This window comes from Oryctolagus cuniculus, chromosome 8, assembly GCF_964237555.1.
Source record: "Oryctolagus cuniculus chromosome 8, mOryCun1.1, whole genome shotgun sequence".
NCBI classification, from domain to species: domain Eukaryota; kingdom Metazoa; phylum Chordata; class Mammalia; order Lagomorpha; family Leporidae; genus Oryctolagus; species Oryctolagus cuniculus.
Window position 1 is genome coordinate 133,508,500 of NC_091439.1, and position 18,477 is coordinate 133,526,976.

The 18,477-nt window shown below is 42.8% G+C and overlaps 1 protein-coding gene across 13 annotated transcripts in view; it reads left to right on the forward strand.

Moving 5' to 3' along the window:
* MARCHF1 (membrane associated ring-CH-type finger 1) overlaps positions 1–18,477 on the forward strand; it is a 1,003,118-nt gene that overhangs the window by 945,068 nt on the left and 39,573 nt on the right. For all 13 annotated transcript variants that reach the window (XM_070047277.1, XM_051831701.2, XM_051831697.2 and 10 more), the window contains one exon: positions 1,521–1,701. In XM_070047277.1, coding sequence (XP_069903378.1) covers positions 1,521–1,701 — 181 coding nt within the window. The remainder of the gene's footprint in view (positions 1–1,520; positions 1,702–18,477) is intronic.

An 18,477-nucleotide genomic window follows, 5' to 3' on the forward strand; every position in this document is an offset into this window, starting at 1 on the left:
TCACGGTGAGTCCTGTTTCGTTGGCTGAAATCCATTGTTTTTGGCATCCAGTGGGCACCTGTGAAGCAATGCTACATGGACAACAAGTGTGACACAATATAACAAACCAGTGCTTGCTGCCTAGGTTTAGAGAGAGAAACTATTCCCAGCCGTTTTTAGATTTCCCTCCCCACATTGACCTTTTGAATGTGTGCCACATCCACCATTTGCTACATCCACCAATGCAGTCGGGGGAGGATGCCCACCCCAGTACTTGAGAAGTCGGTGTTCCCTTGGCTTACTTTATTTTTACTTCAGAAATGGATTAAAAATACTTGTGCTTTCTGTCATACTTCTTTATTTTGAGGTTAGGAGGCGTTGGGTTTCAATTCCTGAATCTTACTGCACTAACAGTCCTAGCAGCCATTGCATTTCCCCTGGGACGTAGTTGATTATTTATATAAATCTTTTTAAAAATCTTCCTTTTAAACCTCACACTTTTTTATACACTTAAAAGGAAAGAGTGCAGCAGTAATTTATACCATCTTTCCAGCTTGCAACCATGACTCAGCTAAAAAAAAAGGGAATTATGTGGATTTTTTAAAAAACTTAAAAATGTTAGCATTCATATTTCCAACAGATTTAAAGCAATAGTTCTAATTCAGTTTATTAACAACTTCCAGGAGCTGGTTAGATCATTAGAATTATTGAAGGGCTGAGATTTGAATTTATGACCTGAAGTTAGCAAAGTCTTATCTCATCCAAAGAGAAAAATAAGTTGTTATTAAAAATCTGAATAATGAAGATTTCATGAGCTGTCAATCTATGAAGTGGATTCATAGTAATTTAGAAACTTGTTGAACTCTGAATTCACTGGTAGATGTAGTAATTAGCATGTGCAAACAATAGAATTTACTGTACTTGGATTGTACATGACCCATGAGTTTTGTAACTTTATTATCAACAGTGTGTACTATTTATAGCCACCAACTAGATGTTCATCTTTCTAAGAAAATCGTATTATTTTCAGGCTGAGACTTCACTCTTTGGCCACCCCCTTAAAAGATTTCAGAATTCTTCCGCCTGATTAGATATCATATTTACTAAATTACACACCATGGCCATATAAACTGACATCAAAATAACAGTGAGAAGTTATCAGACTGCAACATTTCTTAGACTACTTAGAAGTCACAACTTTCATATGTGATAGCCTACACACAGCCACAGTGACCTGCTAAATAGATTAAGCTTGGCTTGTAGCTCTTAAGGCTGGCTTCGGTGAGGATGAGCTGACGGTGCAGTTTTGACATGCCATTCTCTAGTGACTTAAACCTCGACTGAGGCCAGCGGTGACCATGCAAGTGGAAGGGAGTTGGTATTGATCAGGGACTGCAGCACCCAGCTCGGGGTGACCCGCCCACCTGCTGTGAGTCTTGGGTTGCAGTTTCCAGGGTAGCCTGGGCTATGCCAGTGTGCAAGTCCCCTGGTGAGCAACGTTCTCTGGGAGATCTTACACCGGCTGCTGTGTCCTCCCGCAGGATCTGTCACTGCGAAGGGGATGAGGAGAGCCCACTCATCACGCCGTGCCGCTGCACCGGGACCCTGCGCTTCGTGCACCAGTCCTGCCTCCACCAGTGGATCAAGAGCTCAGACACGCGCTGCTGTGAGCTCTGCAAGTACGACTTCATAATGGAGACCAAGCTCAAACCCCTGCGCAAGGTATGGTGTCTGTTGGAGTTGGTGTGGGGGCGAGAACGTGCAACGCGGGCTTCTCTAAAGATCCTTCCGTTCTCCCAAGACTGCAGCATCCAGGAAGTGTACGTGTCCCGTGCTCGGCTCAGTGTGCAAAACGAGCCAAGTCTTTGCAGAGAATCCCTCCTTCCCCATGTTGTGTATTCCAGGGCCTTAGATTTATTTATCATGTTCAACAATGGGCATGAATCGTATCAGCTAGCTTAAGTCAGCATTTAATATTTAGGGTTCTTTGTGTTAAGCTTAGAGAAGAATTCTAAGCTCAGGCACAAACGAGCCTGGCAACATGGTAAAGTTCAGGATTGATTTCAAAAATGTGGGAAATCTTTATTAAGGGAGAGTGGGTCAGAAAAATTAAAGGGGAAGCTGCATACCCAAATCTCGGGGGGTCAGGCCAGGGGCTCACAGCGTGGAGGGTGGGGAGCCCCACAGGCAGAAGAAGGGCCAGGAGCAGCCACAGAAAATGGGGGGCGGGCTCAGAGCACTGCAGATTTATTCTCTTCCAACAGGGGCGTGGCTATGTAGTCTAATTGGCTGGTGGGCGGATACAGGTGAGATCAGGTAGGTGGTTAGGGTGGGCGTGGTTTCCAGACCACGAGCCCAAACTTATCTCCCTGTTTGGGTCCCCTACCATAAGTACACGTAAGGAAATGTAGATAGATAGATAGAGAGATAGATAAGGAGTTCTCAGAAACCTCACAGAAAATTAGTATTGTGAAAAACTGCGTGGATTCAAAATTTTTTGTCTTTTAATTCTGTTTTTCCATGAACTTTCTGCAGTACCTGTGTATATGCAAAATATGCTTAAAATTCAATGTCATGCAATTGGTGAGGATATTGCGCTTACTCAGGTCCATTCCCAAGAAGGTTAGATGATAAATTAAACATGAACTCTAATTTCTTGAAAGTCAGGCTTTACGTGATAATGATAAGAGAATGATTTCTTCTATAAGGTTTGGACTGTTTTTTATGTTCACTTTTATTTTGAGGATGCTTTCATGTTTTATATTAATTCCAATAGGTGTGGGGGGGATACTTTTCCATATCATGCACTATACTGTAAGCGAGAGATGCATTGTTTTGTCTAAATTTGTCTTCAAATTCATTTGTGTTGCTGTTCTGAATAATAGCAGTGAGACTGTTAATCAGATACAAAGCTAGCATCTCACCCAAAGCTACAAAAGACCAACTTGTAAAGGACACATACAAGGACAATGTAACTCACGCTTGATGGCTGAAGCCAGAACACAGCTCTTCTCTTTGCCTAACACACATGGATGCCTTGCATATACACATGCCTCAGTTTTCAAAGGAGAGCGTGGCAATCACAGTTTAAATAGTGAGTCAGCCTGGGGCTGCTTTTTCACTTAAATTAAATGCAAAGCTAAGGTGGCTAGAAAGAACATTGCTTGGAAAGAAACACGATGGGTTCCGGAATGAGCAGATGAACAGCAAGCGAGAGCTTTCCAGTGAGCTCTGACTGCTGCCTCGCCATTGCCCCCTTTGTGGATTCGGTGAGTTTTGGAGAAAGAGAACAGCATTGCCTGCTTTCATGGTAGTCTTGACTTTTAAAAACTGCGAGTGGTTTATGGACATCAGAAATGATGCACAAACTGCTCCTGGGGTATGCGTTGTCTCTTTTTATCATCTGGGGTGGCCCAAGTGCCAAGATGTGATGCCGTTCCTCTGGATCCCACAGCTAGCAGTGCCACAGATAGAAATGGGCCCTCACTCCTTGCCCTTTGCTTTATCCACGGAACAGATGCTGGTACTTCTGGAGTAGCGAAATGCCACATGGTGCTCCAGGCTTCTCTCCGTTGCTCTTCCTGCCCCTCAGGAATCCCCAGATTGCTTCATGGCATCTGTGTTTCTCCACCTTCGTCTCCCACCCTTTCTCTGTACGAAATTTTGATCTCAGCTTTGTCAAACATAGTATTTCCATTTGAGAGTAACAATCTTAGATAATGACATAATTAAACTGTCCCATTATCATATCTACTGTCACCCCTCCTCCTTCTTTGGATAATACAAATAATATCATACCAGGAAGGAACTTGTAAAGTCTTTGTCTACCTGCAGCTTTTGTAAAAACCACTCCTTAAATACAGCCTTGATTCTTCTCTAGTATTCTCTTCACCATGATATATAACTCTATCAGGAAATAATGTTCTTCTCAACTAACCTGTTGGTAAACTAAAGCAGCAAATACATCTGTCTTTTTAAATATTCACGAGAATGAAGATGATGCTGCAACCCAGTGGACACCTGCTATCTGCTGATTAATGAAATACCCTAGTTTCTTTTCAAACAACATTTCCTTTGATTGATCATACATATTGATGAAGGACAACATTTCTACATCCTCCACTTTTGTTAGTACTTATATAAGTGTGGGGGTATTAGAAGCTAATCCACTGGTCACTTCCTGAGAGACAGAGATGTATTTTATCTGATCCACAGGGCATACCAGTTGAATTCTGGTTATCAGTATTTAGATATGTGATTATTTCATGTTTCAATGCACTTCAATCTATATGAAATTCACAGTATCTGGCATTATTGGATTCACATTGCCATGTAGAAACAACCAGTAAAGATAAGTGACGGCACCTTTAAAACGCATTTTGCTTTCAGGAACTCCCCTATTCTCAGCCCTCACTCTCTTTCTGATCCTAAGACTTCCTGTCATGTCCACCGTTCTCAGAGACGCCACCACCCTGTTGAGGGATCTGAACTTTCAACTCCTTATAACTCCTAATCTAACACATGGGTTCTAGACCTGGGGAACATGCATTCTCTGCCTCCCTCTGTGACTTACAGCCTTTAACAACCTAGGAATATACTCCAAATCCTCACTTTCCCCTAAGAATATGAGTCCCTGGAATAATGCTGATGGGGTGGTATCCACACTGATTTTCAGATTCTGAAGTGATACCAACCGTACAGATAGGAGACATTTTTAAACTGTTCTAGATTTTTTCTGATGGCACAGAGATTCATCAATAGTTTTCTTTTGGTAGTTCTTAAGTGATCATAAAGAATGCCAGATACAGCGTTTGGTTAGAATATATTTGAAGTACATCCAATTAACTGCTCTCAGCTCAGCAATTCCATTACAGTTTATAACGTTTTAAAGACCAACCACATGAAACAATTAATTTAGCTAATGAGTCTGAATCTCTTCCATTAGCCAGTAGAGGCAGAAGATTGTGTTTAGATGCAGTGGCTTCTTAGAGCAGAAAGGTGTGGCTCTTCATACTCCTATGGACCTTGGGGCATAAGAATCTCTAAAGGTATCAGTAAAACTGTACTTCATTAATTGCTACATCAGAGTCTACAGTTAGCAAATTCATCAAGGCACCCTCATGTTTCTAGAGGAAAATCTTTAAAGCCAAAATAAAATCAAGGGGGCTTATTCAAGGAAAAACTGTTTTCATCAGCGTTAAGCCCGTAGCTCAGCTGTTTTCCCAACACTCAATAAAGGTCCCATTAATTTGCTAGTTACACAGGGTGAGAAATAATTCTCAGAGCCTAGAAAAGTAAAAAAAAAAAAAAAGCCACAAATAAGGAAAGCACTGTTATGACTGAGTTAATTTGGAAATGTACACAATATCAACGAGGAGGCATAAATTAGTCTCCTACTCGGACACTGACAAATTGCATGGAATTTAACTTTGAATCACTCCTGAATGGGAGAAGTCAACTGTGGGGTCTGAATGTAAGTTTATCAGGTCAGCAAACACTGCTAACAACTTCATATCCTCCCCTGAAAAACTTTTTTATATAATTAGCATATAGAAACTATTTGACAAATATTTAATACAAGATACAGCCTTGTATTCTGGGTCTCACTTGTAGAAATAAAATGAGGAATTGAACAAATTACCTTTTACTTTAATACGATTAGGTTCATCCACATGCACTTGTCGTTTTTGTAAGTCAAAGAGTTGAGGAGTGGGCATTTGGTGCACTGGTTAAGACAACACTTGGCGTACACATATCCCACATCAGAGTGCTTGGGTTTGGTCCTGGCTCCACTTCTGAGTCCAGCTCTCTGCTAATGTGAACCTTGGGAGGCTGGAGGTGATGGCTTAAGTATATGGGTCCCTGTCATCCATATGGGTGACCCAGGTTTCTGCGGGCAATTGAGTAATGAACCACTACCTGGAAGATCTGTCTGCCTGCAAAATAAAATTTTTAAAAATAGTTGAATATTAGAAAGTTCATAAAATATAAATTCTGGGTGAATTTATTATGCCAAATTAAAAAATCATTTTGATATTTCTACATTTCCACCATAGTGAAAATTTGTGGAGAATACATATGATGAAAACACTGTGTGTGGATTCCACAATTTTATTGTACCAAAATAAACTTAAACGTTTAATTCCATTTTCCAAACATTTTGAGGTACCCCTATATAATGTTTAAAATACCTACTCTGAAAAATAACTATGTTTGACAAATACTTGCTTAGTTTGATGTAGCATCCACCTTTCAGAAGAGCCAAAGGCCAGTGCAAGTTACCGTAGTAAGACAAGTACCAGAGATGGTTATGGATTCTCTACTGATCCAGAGGTCTTCCATTTCATAGCCTTAAAGAGCACAGAGCAAGGATGCGGCCTAACGACACATAGTAGAAACTGGAAGCGCATCATTTACTTGCCACGATGGGGAACTCGCTGTCTCACTAATATGATCAGTGCCTACTGAATTTTTCCTCTGTGTCACATATTTAGAATACATCACCTAATTAATTCAGTGTCCATTACTTCATTACAACCCCGGGTCGTGTAGGCATGTCAAGCCCATTTTTCATAAGAGGAAAATGAGACAGCATATCAAACTTATTCAATACCACACATCACCAGGCTGCCTGATTCCAAAGCTTGTGCTTGCTGCACTGTGCCCTGCTGCTCCGAAGAGCCAAGAAGCTTCTCTTTATACGTTAAAACTTTCATTTCTGCATAAGCTGATTTCTGACATAAATCTGCAGAAGAAATTCCTCTAAACGTAAAAATTTTCCAAAATCTCTCTTCTCAAGCGTGTGTATTTTACCCAGGAATTTTTCTTGATAACTCAGTTGCATCATTACATGCACACCAATTAGTTTTGCAGGCTGCAAAACGTGACCAGCTTCAGTAGTATGAAACACATATGAGGCCATTTGTCCCTGTTCCACTCTGCCTGTTGATAGCCTTTCCATCTGCCTCTTGTTTCCTTTTCTGCTCTGTCCTCCAGTATCAGCCATCACTTCTCCACTTCTGATTGCCCTCATTCAACATTTTCCAGAGCTACTCCATTAATTTTTTTAAAAGATTGATTTATTTATTTGAAAGGCAGAGTTGCAGAGAGGGAGAGAGATCTCCCATCCATCTGCTGGTTCACTTCTTAGATGGCCACAGCGGCTGGAGCCGTGCAGATCTGAAGCCAGGAGCCAGGAGCCTCTTCCGGGTCTCCTAAGCAGGTGCAGGGGCCCAAGCACTTGGGCCATCTTCTGCTTTCCCAGACCACAGCGGAGAGCTGGATTAGAAGTGGAGCAGCCGGGACTTGAATCAGCGCCCATGTGGGGTGCCAGCACTGCAGGCAGTGGCTTTACTCACTACACCGCAGCGCCAGCCCCCGTTTACATTTTAAACAAGAACAAAAGAGAGGCTTTACAGAATTGGGTCTACAAAAGGCTGAAGTCAGTTCTGAATGAGCTGTCTTGGTTGCTGGGCAGAATTTCAGTGGCAGTGTACATTGTGACATCATTCCGGGGTCCGTGGAGTTCCCTCTAGCGTGCCTCTGTGTTCTAAGTTTGACTCAGGGTACATGGGAGGACGAGATAAGGACGGCTTTGGCGAATGCAGTTCCGATGTCTGGGCTGTTCTCAGCATCAGAGCCCAGTTCTGCAGCGTAGTTTGTCGTTCCATCTCCTCGCAAACGTACAAACCTCCAAGCAATGAGAATCTCTGCTCTCTTACAGTCCAAACAGAACTTCCTTCACACCAGCTGCAAAAACCCTCCATGTCCATAATTTACAGTGCATACTCGTCCTCTCGTCTTCTTGTATCTGACTTTACTTCTATAGCAATGCAGTCACTGAGAGACGTCTGAGTGATTGAGGACACACTTGGGCAATGTTTGGTGTTTAAATTCACACTCTCCAGAGGAGCCAAGCGGGTTTTCCACAACAATGCCTCCCTGTCTCCTGGTGGTGGTGTCTGGGGTCAGACACTCTTCCCCTCTTTGTCACTGCTTCATTCCGTGAGAAGGAGTGCAGCAGCTACTGGTAGCTGTGGGAGGGACTCCATGAACACACCACAAAGTAACAAAAGAGAGGCTCACGTGAAGGATTTTAACCTCATCAAAGCATTACTCGTTCTGCTTAAGTTGTTGTCATTTATTTGCTTTCTTGCCTTACCATATTCATGCTCTCAGAGCTATACTTGGTAGTTCAATTAAAATAGCATCCCAGTGTGAATAGGTAACAATGTCAACATGTCTTATGTGGAGTAATTATGAGATGGAAAAATACAGTATCTCTTGGATTTTTCTAATGGACTAGGATGTATCACATGGTGTTTATGCTTTTGTCTTAAAATGCAACATTAACAGATTAATTCGTCTTCTGAAATTTCAAATAGATGTGTAGCCATCTGGGGTCAGTATTAGAGCATGAATTGTTCAAAATAGAAATATTGTCTTCTGGGCTGTAGAACAGCTTATTCTTTTAATGAAGTTTCCATCCATTAACAGTCTTCCCTCTAGGCAGCTCTGAGCCCACATCAAGCAGCCTAGATTCTGAATGACTGTTGGGACAGGGGTCCAGTGATGCCCAGTTAATTCATTCATTCAACTAACTGTACTGAGTTTCTACCATGTGCCACAAGTGTGCAGCAGTGAGTAAGAAAGAACAAAATCCCTACCCTCAGAGAACATGGAAGGTACTACAGAAATATGGAAAATGATGCAAGAGTCCCTATTCTATAACTCCAAGGGGAATGTACAAATAATTCAGACAGAACTGACCTCCAAGACCATTGGTTTTTGTAGAAATTCTTATCTAAAGATAGATTTTTACAAAACTATAAATACTTAGCAAAAGGACTGTGTTTTTTCTTTGTGCTTCACATAACCCAGATAATCAAGAAGGTATTACTTAGCAGTCGGAGACCAAATCTCTACAAGAAAAGAACTAAGACTATAGAGCAGGGTTTGACTGAGAGTGTTACAAAATAACCTGAAATAAAAACACCTGAACAATCCTTGTTGACTCTGATCGATTAAGTGGAGCGATTCTCTTCAGTACTTCCTTATTAGTGGATCCAGTTATACATGACTGTAGTTCATTTCTCTAAATGCTATTGCTTGAAGAACATGACCATACTTTCCAGTAAGACTGTTACCTGTTATTATTCCAGCTATGAACACACTTAACTTACATTAGACTTGCTATTGAAGTCTATATCTGGATGAAGTTTCATGCTTGAGAAAATCTATTTTTATTTTTAAAAAAGACTAGGATACACAAAATGGAACTTCTTTTTATATTGCTTTTTCTGATTTATTGAAATACAAACTAAGGTTGAAATGATGGATTTCCAGTGATCCATATGGAAACCATCAAAACATCAAATTAGCATGTACAGAGACACTCACAGGCGTGCAAACACACACACACAAACCGAGTTACAAGTAAAGATTTCCCCAAAGTATCATGTTATGATTGAGTTTTAAATTACTTTCATATTTAAATTTTCCTCCACTTAAAGACTTTTTTCTCTCAGCTGTGGGGATATTTCCAATTCATTATTCTAATTTCTCAAGTCTTGACATCAAATATAAGAAAAATCTCCCTTATAAATTAATAGTTTAAATTTCTTAAACTTAAGGCACTGGAAATCAACTTGGCTTTTAAAAAAAGATTTATTTTATTTATTTGAAAGGTAGAGTCAGGGGGAGGGGGGAGACAGAGCTATATCTTCCATCTACTGGTTCACTTCCCATACGGCCACAACAACCAGGGCAGCGCCAGGCTGAAGCCAAGAGACAGAGCTTCATCCAGGTCTCCCATGTGGGTACAGAGGCCCCAGCATCTGGGCCATCTTCTGCTGCTTTCCCTTGCGCATTAACAGGGAGCTGGGTCAGAAGTAGAACAGCCGGGGCTTGAACCGGCACCCATATGGGATGTTGGTGTTGCAGGTGTCGACTTACTCTGTTACACCATAACACCAACCCTCAACATGGCTTTCAAAAAGCAAATATTTTAGATCTAATTAAATTCATTTTATATTGAATTGACAGGAGAGAAATAAGGATGACTTTGATATGAGAAAGAGAGAGAGAATCTTCCATCCACTGGTTCACTCCCCAAATGGCTACAATAGTTGAGGCTGGGCCAGGCTGAAGCCCAGATCTTGGAACCTCATCTGGGTCTCCCACATCAGTAACAGGAGCCCAAGCAGTTTGGCCACCCTCTGCTGCTTTCCTAGGCTCAGGAGGAGAAAGCTGGATAAGAAGTGGAACAGCCAGGTTCAGCCAGTGCCCACATGGGATGCTAGTGTCCCAGGCAGCTTAACCCACTGTGCCACAACACCAGCCCCCAGAGATAATCCTCTGTGTCTATAGTATCCTAGGTTGTGCAAAGCAGGATGCGAGGTAAGGCTTGAGTGCTAAATAGCACAAGTGTCCTTTCTCAGGCTCTCTTATTTCCCTCCAAAGCAAAGCAAGAAGTACCCTCTCTATAGCTAAAGAATAAAATCAACTAGGAGGTATGATTTTTAAAAAAATGTAGGATAGGAAAGAGGAAATGAGGGAAGAAGGAAGGGGGGGGCAAAGAGAGGGACAAGAAGTGTTTGAAGACAGCAGAGAGGGGCATCCTGAAAGGTGATGCAAGCCAGGGCTGTGTCCAGACTGCGCTTTTATTTTTTTTTATAAGTTGTAAGCTGGTAGTTAAAAGCTCAAGCAAAGCACGTTCAACTCCCTTCTGACAGCAAAGCTGCTCTGCAGCCCCAGGACACACACAAAAGCCTTCCGACCCTAAGGAAAGGTGAGATGGGCTGAAAGCCATTTTCTGCCTGGCACGGTGGAGCAAACCAGTGCAGGCTGAAGGTCTAAGCAATTCAGTTCTCTTGAGTCTAAGAAAGATAGTCTGTTTTTCCAAGGCTAGGGTTTCTTTAAGCGTCAATAGAATGCTGGTGTAATATTTTATCAACCAAGTTAAGACCCTTTTCTACATCTAGGAAACTGTTTCCCTAAGGGCTGGATGGGCTTCTACTGGGTTCTATTCCTGTGGAAGTCCACGAGGGCAGCCAGTTGCGTCTGAAAGACTGTGTGAGGGGGTTCCGGTCCCGTCCAATTCTAATTCGTTTCTCCCGCTTTATTTGTCAGTCAGCCAATACGAAGCACCTGCTGTGTGCTGGTCACTGTCTCTGGCACTAAGATTAGAGTGGTAAAGCAGACAAAAACCCTCTGAAGTCAGGGAGTTCCATGCTGGTAGGATGGGGGTGGAGATGGAAAGCTTAGAAATGAGTGGCTCACAAAATATTGGAATAGACTTGGAAAAGGTATGTGTGGGATATTATTCTAGCCACTCCCAACAAGGTTAATATAATTCCAACTGTTAAATTATAGCTCAAGGGAAATTTGTGGGAATTTTTAAGTGAAGAAACACTTGATTTCGCAGCTGCCTTTCTGTTGTGTTAGGGGAACAACGTAATAAAGAGAATTAAGATGAAACGGTTGTTGAAGGAGTGTAGGGAAGCGGGGCTAGAAAGCTACACAAAGATAACCCCTTCCCGAGTTGGCTAACAACAGCCACCAGCAGCACCTGTGGACAGCTGCTCACCCCACAGACAACTTACTTTGTATTAGGCAGCGGGGGTAGCATGAATGAATGAAGCAGTGCCTGCATGTGATAAACAGCAAATAACACGACACTGAGGCTGTCAAGGAGTGGTAGGGACTGCAGTCCCACTCAGCTCCAGCTCAGTGCTGCCAGCCCAGTGACTCTTTCAAATGAAGGAAACCCCGAGATTTAACTGAATCTCTTTCAGTTTTGTAAATGATAGTAACTAGTTCAAATTGTAAAAATATTTGTGCAAAACTAAACAGATCTGAAGGTTGGTTTCAGCCCACAGGCTAAGAGTGCGTTGTCTCTGCTGTAGAATGCCTGCATGGCTCTGAAGATGTTTGATGGTGCACAGGGTAGGCAGTGGAAAGAATCCGGATGTAGCTTAGGGGAGGGCTGTGCTTGGCTTCCATGTAGCGGCTGTGCGGTTTATGTGAGTCCTGTGACTGGGAACAGTTTGCTTTTGGATTGGATGAAAAAGAGGAAGGAGTGGAAGAGATGAGAATAAGACGTATGTTGCTGCCGTTCGGGGGTTGTATTGAGGAACAGAACGGTGAATGACGTCAGGAAGCATTTTGTAAACAGCAAAGTCCAATCAAATGCTGATATCCTTGTCTCTGCCGGAAGCTCACGGTCAGTGTTGCAGCAACTTCACCTGTTGGCTCTTACTAGATCAGTATTTACCACTGAATCCACTTGGAGGCCAGTGAGAGAGTAGCATGCACATTTTCAAATATTTCTAGTATTTTCTGACTATTCCTAGTATTGGATGATGTAGCGGTACAGTCCATTTTTTTAAATCTGTAGTCCAGTCATTCAGAATACATGATCACTCAGACCAGGAGTATGCTGGTTTAAGTATTCAACCTAGTTTATCCATGAGGAATTTGATTATCAGATTAACAAAGTAGGGAATTTAGACAGGAAAATCATGAATAAACTGAAACCTCTGCAGGAGTCCATTGAAAATGTTAAAAATAAAATTAGCCCTGTTTGGCATTTTAGAACAAAATTTATTTTGCACTTACTTTCTAAATGACTGGGTGACTATACCAGGCAGTCATGTGCATATGAAAACTTGATGTGATACTAAATCATTTTTATAGAAGCATTAAAATATGTCTCTTAAAAACCTCCTGTAGAAAATAATCCAGTAGTCCATGATTTTTACCTACTGTGTTTACCTAGTGTAATGAGAAAGATCTTGAACTCTAGAATTAGCCTGGGAGTTGGGGTTCTTAAGAGTTATCGCTGTAGCTCTGTGGTCTTGGATAAGTTACTTTATTTCTCCATGCTTCTATTTTCTCATGTGTAAAATGAGGAAATAACAATTGGTGCTCCCTTATAGGGTTGTTAAGAGACCTGAATGAAATAATGCACATAAAGTGCTTAGCCTTGTATCTGGAACATTATGAGAATAAACATTAACTATCAGTGTACATAAATGTGAGTGACTTGAATTTTGACTTTTCAATATTTTGAATGGCCCTAGAATCTCCAAGTTAGAAATGTTTTTGAGATTATAACTGGTTCCCAAAGCTGTGTAAAGCATTAGGAGTTCCCCCATCCTCTTTTTAATGTAATTTTACTCATAAAAAGGGGAAGACAGAGTAAACAGAGACTGGGAGGCAGCTCGGCGTGACCTGGCTAATTGGACTAGGGCATGTCTGGCGGGTCGAATGGCAGCAAGGGTGAGGCGTGCTCACTGGGGCCCCCAGCATTTACCCCAGAGAGCTTCAGTGTTGGGAAGCATGCTTGGAAAGCTCGTATATGCTCAAGTTGCCATGGAGCTTCAATCATGATTCAGTAGTAACTGACGTAAGGGCCATGGTGTCAAATGGAAGAGACAGAGTGAAATGCTGGGTAGAGGCTGACCCCAGGGATACCAAACCTTACCACTCCAGTAAAGGAGACCTGCTTGCCCCAGCTGCTGCAGGTACTTGTCCGGTGACTCCTGGCGTTCAGCTACCTGAAGTCACCAGAGCTTTCCAGCACCAAGCATCCTTGAGTAGCTGTTGCCTCTGTTTCATTCATCATGGAAATCTTAGTGGATCCAGCAGATATGTCTTGGAGTCTCTGGTTCTCCCTGGGTCGCTGCTCTCTGGGATATCCAGAGGTGAATCTGTGCAATGCTATGCCTGACCTGGGGAAGGTGATCACAGCAAGCCCAGGAGAGTATCTCTGCCCCAAGGAATGTTGGGCAAGATGCGCTGACTGGCATTGCTCTTCGGGATGAGCGCTGACCCTGAACCACAGTGTCTGCGAAAGACCCATGACTTAAAGCCTCATCATTATGATGTTATTTCCAAATGCCGTCAATAGGTAGACTTGAGTTTCAAATGATCAAACTCAGAGATTCATCTGCTTCTGTAAGAAAAATCATCTTCCCACTTCCTGAGAGCAAACACCTTGTGTCTTCCCTGAGTTATCCTCATCCTAAGAAAATCAACAGGTGACCTTGGAAAAATAACAGAAACCAAGTTCTTGGCTTAGGTTTATTTCAAGGAAATACTGCAACCAAATTAATTACACGTTGAGAATAATTAGTTTTGTATGCACTTATGCCTTCAAAAGGTCTCAGGGACCCCAGGGATTTCCAGATGAAACTTTAAAGCATGCCCTAAAGCTGTACTTCTTTAACAAATGCTACTTTATACAGTTACAGTCTCTTATATTGGTATAATCAAAGTAACTACACAGGTATTTGGGTGATTATGTAAAGTCTGAGTTTGGAAGGCTGTGACTAAGCATTAAGCCATCAACACAAATGAGACCAACAGACATGTGTACTATGATGAGCTGTCAGTAGCAGCAGAAGCATCTTGTATAAAAGGTGGAGGTGCGTATTCTCTAGTGTCCTTGATGGTGACTGTATCAAGGTCACGGCAAGGAAGAGTGAAGAAGAGAAGAAAGGGACACTGCCATACAAGGAAATTCTGTTTGTTGTTAAATGAACTCTTCCTGCCGATCTACGGGAATAAATGCAAAAAAAAAAAAAAAAAGGAATTGAGCTTTGTGTCACTTGGTATGAGGTGGGCCTTCAATTCTGCCTTGCCGGCATGCTCTCACGCAGTGCCAATGCAGGGCATCTTTGTGTAGCATTGACTCGGGGAGAAAATGGCGTCCCAGACCTTGCAATGCTTCTGAGGATATCAACAAGGAAGTCCTGAGTAGCTGCTAGATTGTCTTTTGCATCTATCTCACGCTTTCTAAACCCTTTGAAAGATAAAGACCTAAACACAGAACTTTTATCTGTTAATGGTGCCTAGTTAAATTTAATGAGAAAACTTGTCAAAATTCTGATGAACTCCGGAGCGTAGTCGATATCGGGGTACCCATGTTGATTTCTTGGTTCTGACAAGGATACTGTGATAACATAAGATGTTAACATTCGGGGAGACCAGCTAAGGAGTATATATCACCTTTTATGCCTTTGAAAATATTCTGCTTCTCTAAAGTATTCCAAACTTAAAAGTTTCTTTTAAAAATATATGTTAAAAATAAAAAGGAGAGGGGCCAGTGCTGTAGCGCAATAGGCTAGCCTCTGCCTGCGGCCCCAGCATCCCATATGGACGCCGGTTCTAGTCCCGGCTGCTCCTCTTCCAATCCAGCTCTCTGCTATGGCCGGGAAAGCAGTAGAAGATGGCCCAAGTCCTTGGGCCCCTGCACCCCAGGGGGAGACCCCGAGGAAACTCCTGGCTCCTGGCTTCATATCAGCCCAGCTCCACCATTGTGACCACTTGGGGAATGAACCAGCAGATGGAAGACCTTTCTCTGTGTCTCTCTCTTTCTCTCTGTCTGTAAGTCTGCCTTTCAAATAAATAAATAAAATCTTTTTTTTAAAAAAAAAAAAAAAGGCTAAAAGCAGAAATAGTCTGATTAGACAACTGGGAAGAGCAAAGAAGGGGCAAACCAGAGTCCTTCCTGTTGTCTGCTCCCCTTTGACCTCTGATAACCTTTAAGACTGAAAAAGACATCTATGGAAAAGAGTGGAAACCACTAGATCTCACCTTTTATTTTATAATGGGGAAAAGACCTAAGAGTCAAAGACTATTGAACATGTTGCTCAAAACTGTGCATTTGGTGTAAACAGGCACCAGGATCTAAGGTTTCCTTCTGTGTCGTGTTTATTACTTTTACTGGCTGTAGATTTTATCTAGGTGTGCCTACTTTGTTCCCCAAAGTCAGGGGGTTCCTCATTGCGGCCACAAGGTAGAATCATAGATTTCATCCAAACTGATCCCATATGAGATTGACCCAAGTAGAGCGAGTAGACTCACCGTGAGAACTGAAATCATTGTCATAAAGGTGAGCTCTGTCTTCATAGGTCTAATTTCTGTTTCTGTTTCCTAGGAAAGAACTAGTGGGGCTGGCGGTGTGCGGTGGTGGGAAAAAGCTGCCACTTAAGACACTGGCAACCCATAGGGATGCCAGTTAGTGTCCCAGCCACTCCACTTCCGATCCAGCTCCCTGCTAATGACCTGGGAAAAACAGCAGAGGATGGCCCACATGCATGGGCCCCAGCACTCACATGGGAGATCTGGAGCAAGCCTCAGGCTCCTGGCTTCAGCCTGGCCCAGTGCTCGCCATTGCAGCCATCTGGGTAGGGGGAGGAAGTGGGTGAACAAACAGATGGAAGATCCTCTCTCTCTCTCTCTCTCTCTCTCTGTTTCCCCCTCTCTCTGTAACTCTTTCAAATAAATTTTTAAAATGTAAAAACAAAAAGTGCTAGCATGGAACATGTGTAAGTGAGCCTATCAGCTTATGCAATCAAACAGTTTAGCTGTTAGCTAAGGGTGGCTTTACATTTTCTTGAATTTTCTAATTCTTATCTTGTTTAAATGAGAAACTCTAATCTTTAGGATTGAATCATAAACTGCCCACGACTTCTGCTTGCCACACTTCCCAAATAACATGTCTGCTTTTCTGGCTGGTAGTGAGTCATTGTGGGTGGTCTTTGTGTTTGTCACGTGTAAACATTGTTCTAACAAACAGTGCTTCCGTGTCGCCATTGGTACCCTTTAAATTATTCACAGGTTTGGAGTGCTGGTTTGTGCCTTGGGCAAACAGAAAGCCCAGGAAGCAACTCTGGCCTTTCATGTAAGTGTGGGTCCACCTAGCAGGTGTCCTACCACGAGAAAGACATTAAATGCCACTGGGAACAGAATCTGCTTTTGTTCTTAGTTTCACAGTCAACAGCACAGTCTGTCGGGTTCCTTGGCCCTGCACTTGCTGGAGCCATCGCTGCAGATTTCTGCTGTCTAAACTTGCAGACGCCTGCCCTCGTGCTTCATAACCTTGTCATTACAGAGACGGCTGCTTGGCTATTGATAGACGTCCCTCACCCCAGTTCATTTCCACCATCACAGCCACCCAGTGGGTCTCCCGCCCTCAGAGCCCCTGTGATCCTAATCAGGTGAATGTCAACACAGGACCGTGGTAAAACAAAACTTCGCTCTGCAGGTTAAGCCGCAGAGAAGCTGAGCCCTGCTACCTTTGGAAACAGCACCATTTCTGAAAGGGAAATCCAGGCTGTCTTTCAAAATTGCTTTCTGGTGATTCTTAAAGCAAAGCGTCAGAACTGTGACCTTCGGACAGTGCCCCAAGGCGTGCTTGCTGTGGGGGTTTTCAATGACAGGCATTGTCTTTGAGGCTTGGTACTTCCCGGATCAATCCGCCCTCAGCCCTGCCAGGGTAATTGGACCAGAGGGCGCCTGTGTTGATGGGTTCTGTTTTCTGTGTGACTAATAACTGGCTTTGTTGGGTCATCCTTATTTATGCTCATGACTTGAGAATATGCAACAGGACCAAGCGTTCCTCCCCAGAGAGCAGCTTTGTGAGAGACAGAATCAGGGCAAGACAGGGTTTTTTTTTTTTTTCTGAGCAGAACCACTCAGAGCAAACCTGCAGGAACTCCCAGAATCCTTTTGGAGGTGCCCTGATTTAAGGAGGAGGGGTGCAGAGTCCAGTGAAATGGGTTTTACTCCTCCTCTCCTGGTGGAGAATCTTGCCCACCTGCATTTTCATCTCTTTTCTAACAAAGCTCATGATAAAAAGTGAGATCTAGTATTTTATAGGTCGGGTAACACTGCCTTGCTGTGGGATTAGTTTTCTTTTAACCCAATTTGGTGGACAGTTTGCAATCTTGACACCCCGGAAGAAGGTCTCGCATTGCCACGAATTTCTTGATGCAACTAACCCATGTTGTCAAGGCAACCCCTGTCAATGTTTTCTCCCATCCGGAAAACCATCTCCAATGTTGCAAACCTTAAATCACAATCATCTCTCATAATACACAGGGTCACGTACCTCCCCTGCATGCACAAACTGTTACTTCTTTTCTTTTACATAAGATACTGTGTGGTTACAGGGAAAGATTTTGACCGGGAATAACTGTGTATTACAAAGCATCAAGTTAAACAATCCCACAGCATCCATAGCGTGTTCCTGCATTCCCAGGAGATGCAAGCCTGTTTACAACAGGCAGGCTCATTTCTTGAAGGTGCAGAAACAACTTTGGCATATTTTGACTAATTTCTATGTAAATTGATTGCAATCAAAGACTTTCTCGTGGGTTCTGAAATCAAATGGCTGGAAACCCAGTTTCCGGGGGTTAATATCACCCACCTGTTGTGTACTCCTTTCTTTCTGAGGTGTCCAAGCCCATTGTGGAAAATCCCTCCCTGCCATGTGTGTTGGGGGGGGGGGGTCCCTTCACAATTCACTGAGACCCCACAGTGGCGTCACTCTGGTTGTCAGGGACTGACACCGTGGAAGGAAGGGTTTCCACAGCCATCTGGGCTGCTGAGTGCTTGGTTTAAAGGAAAATCCTGGTGAAAGGAAAGGGGGCATGGTTTGCATGCTTAGCTAGCTCACCATTAGCAGGAAAACCGGTGAAGATTCTTGTG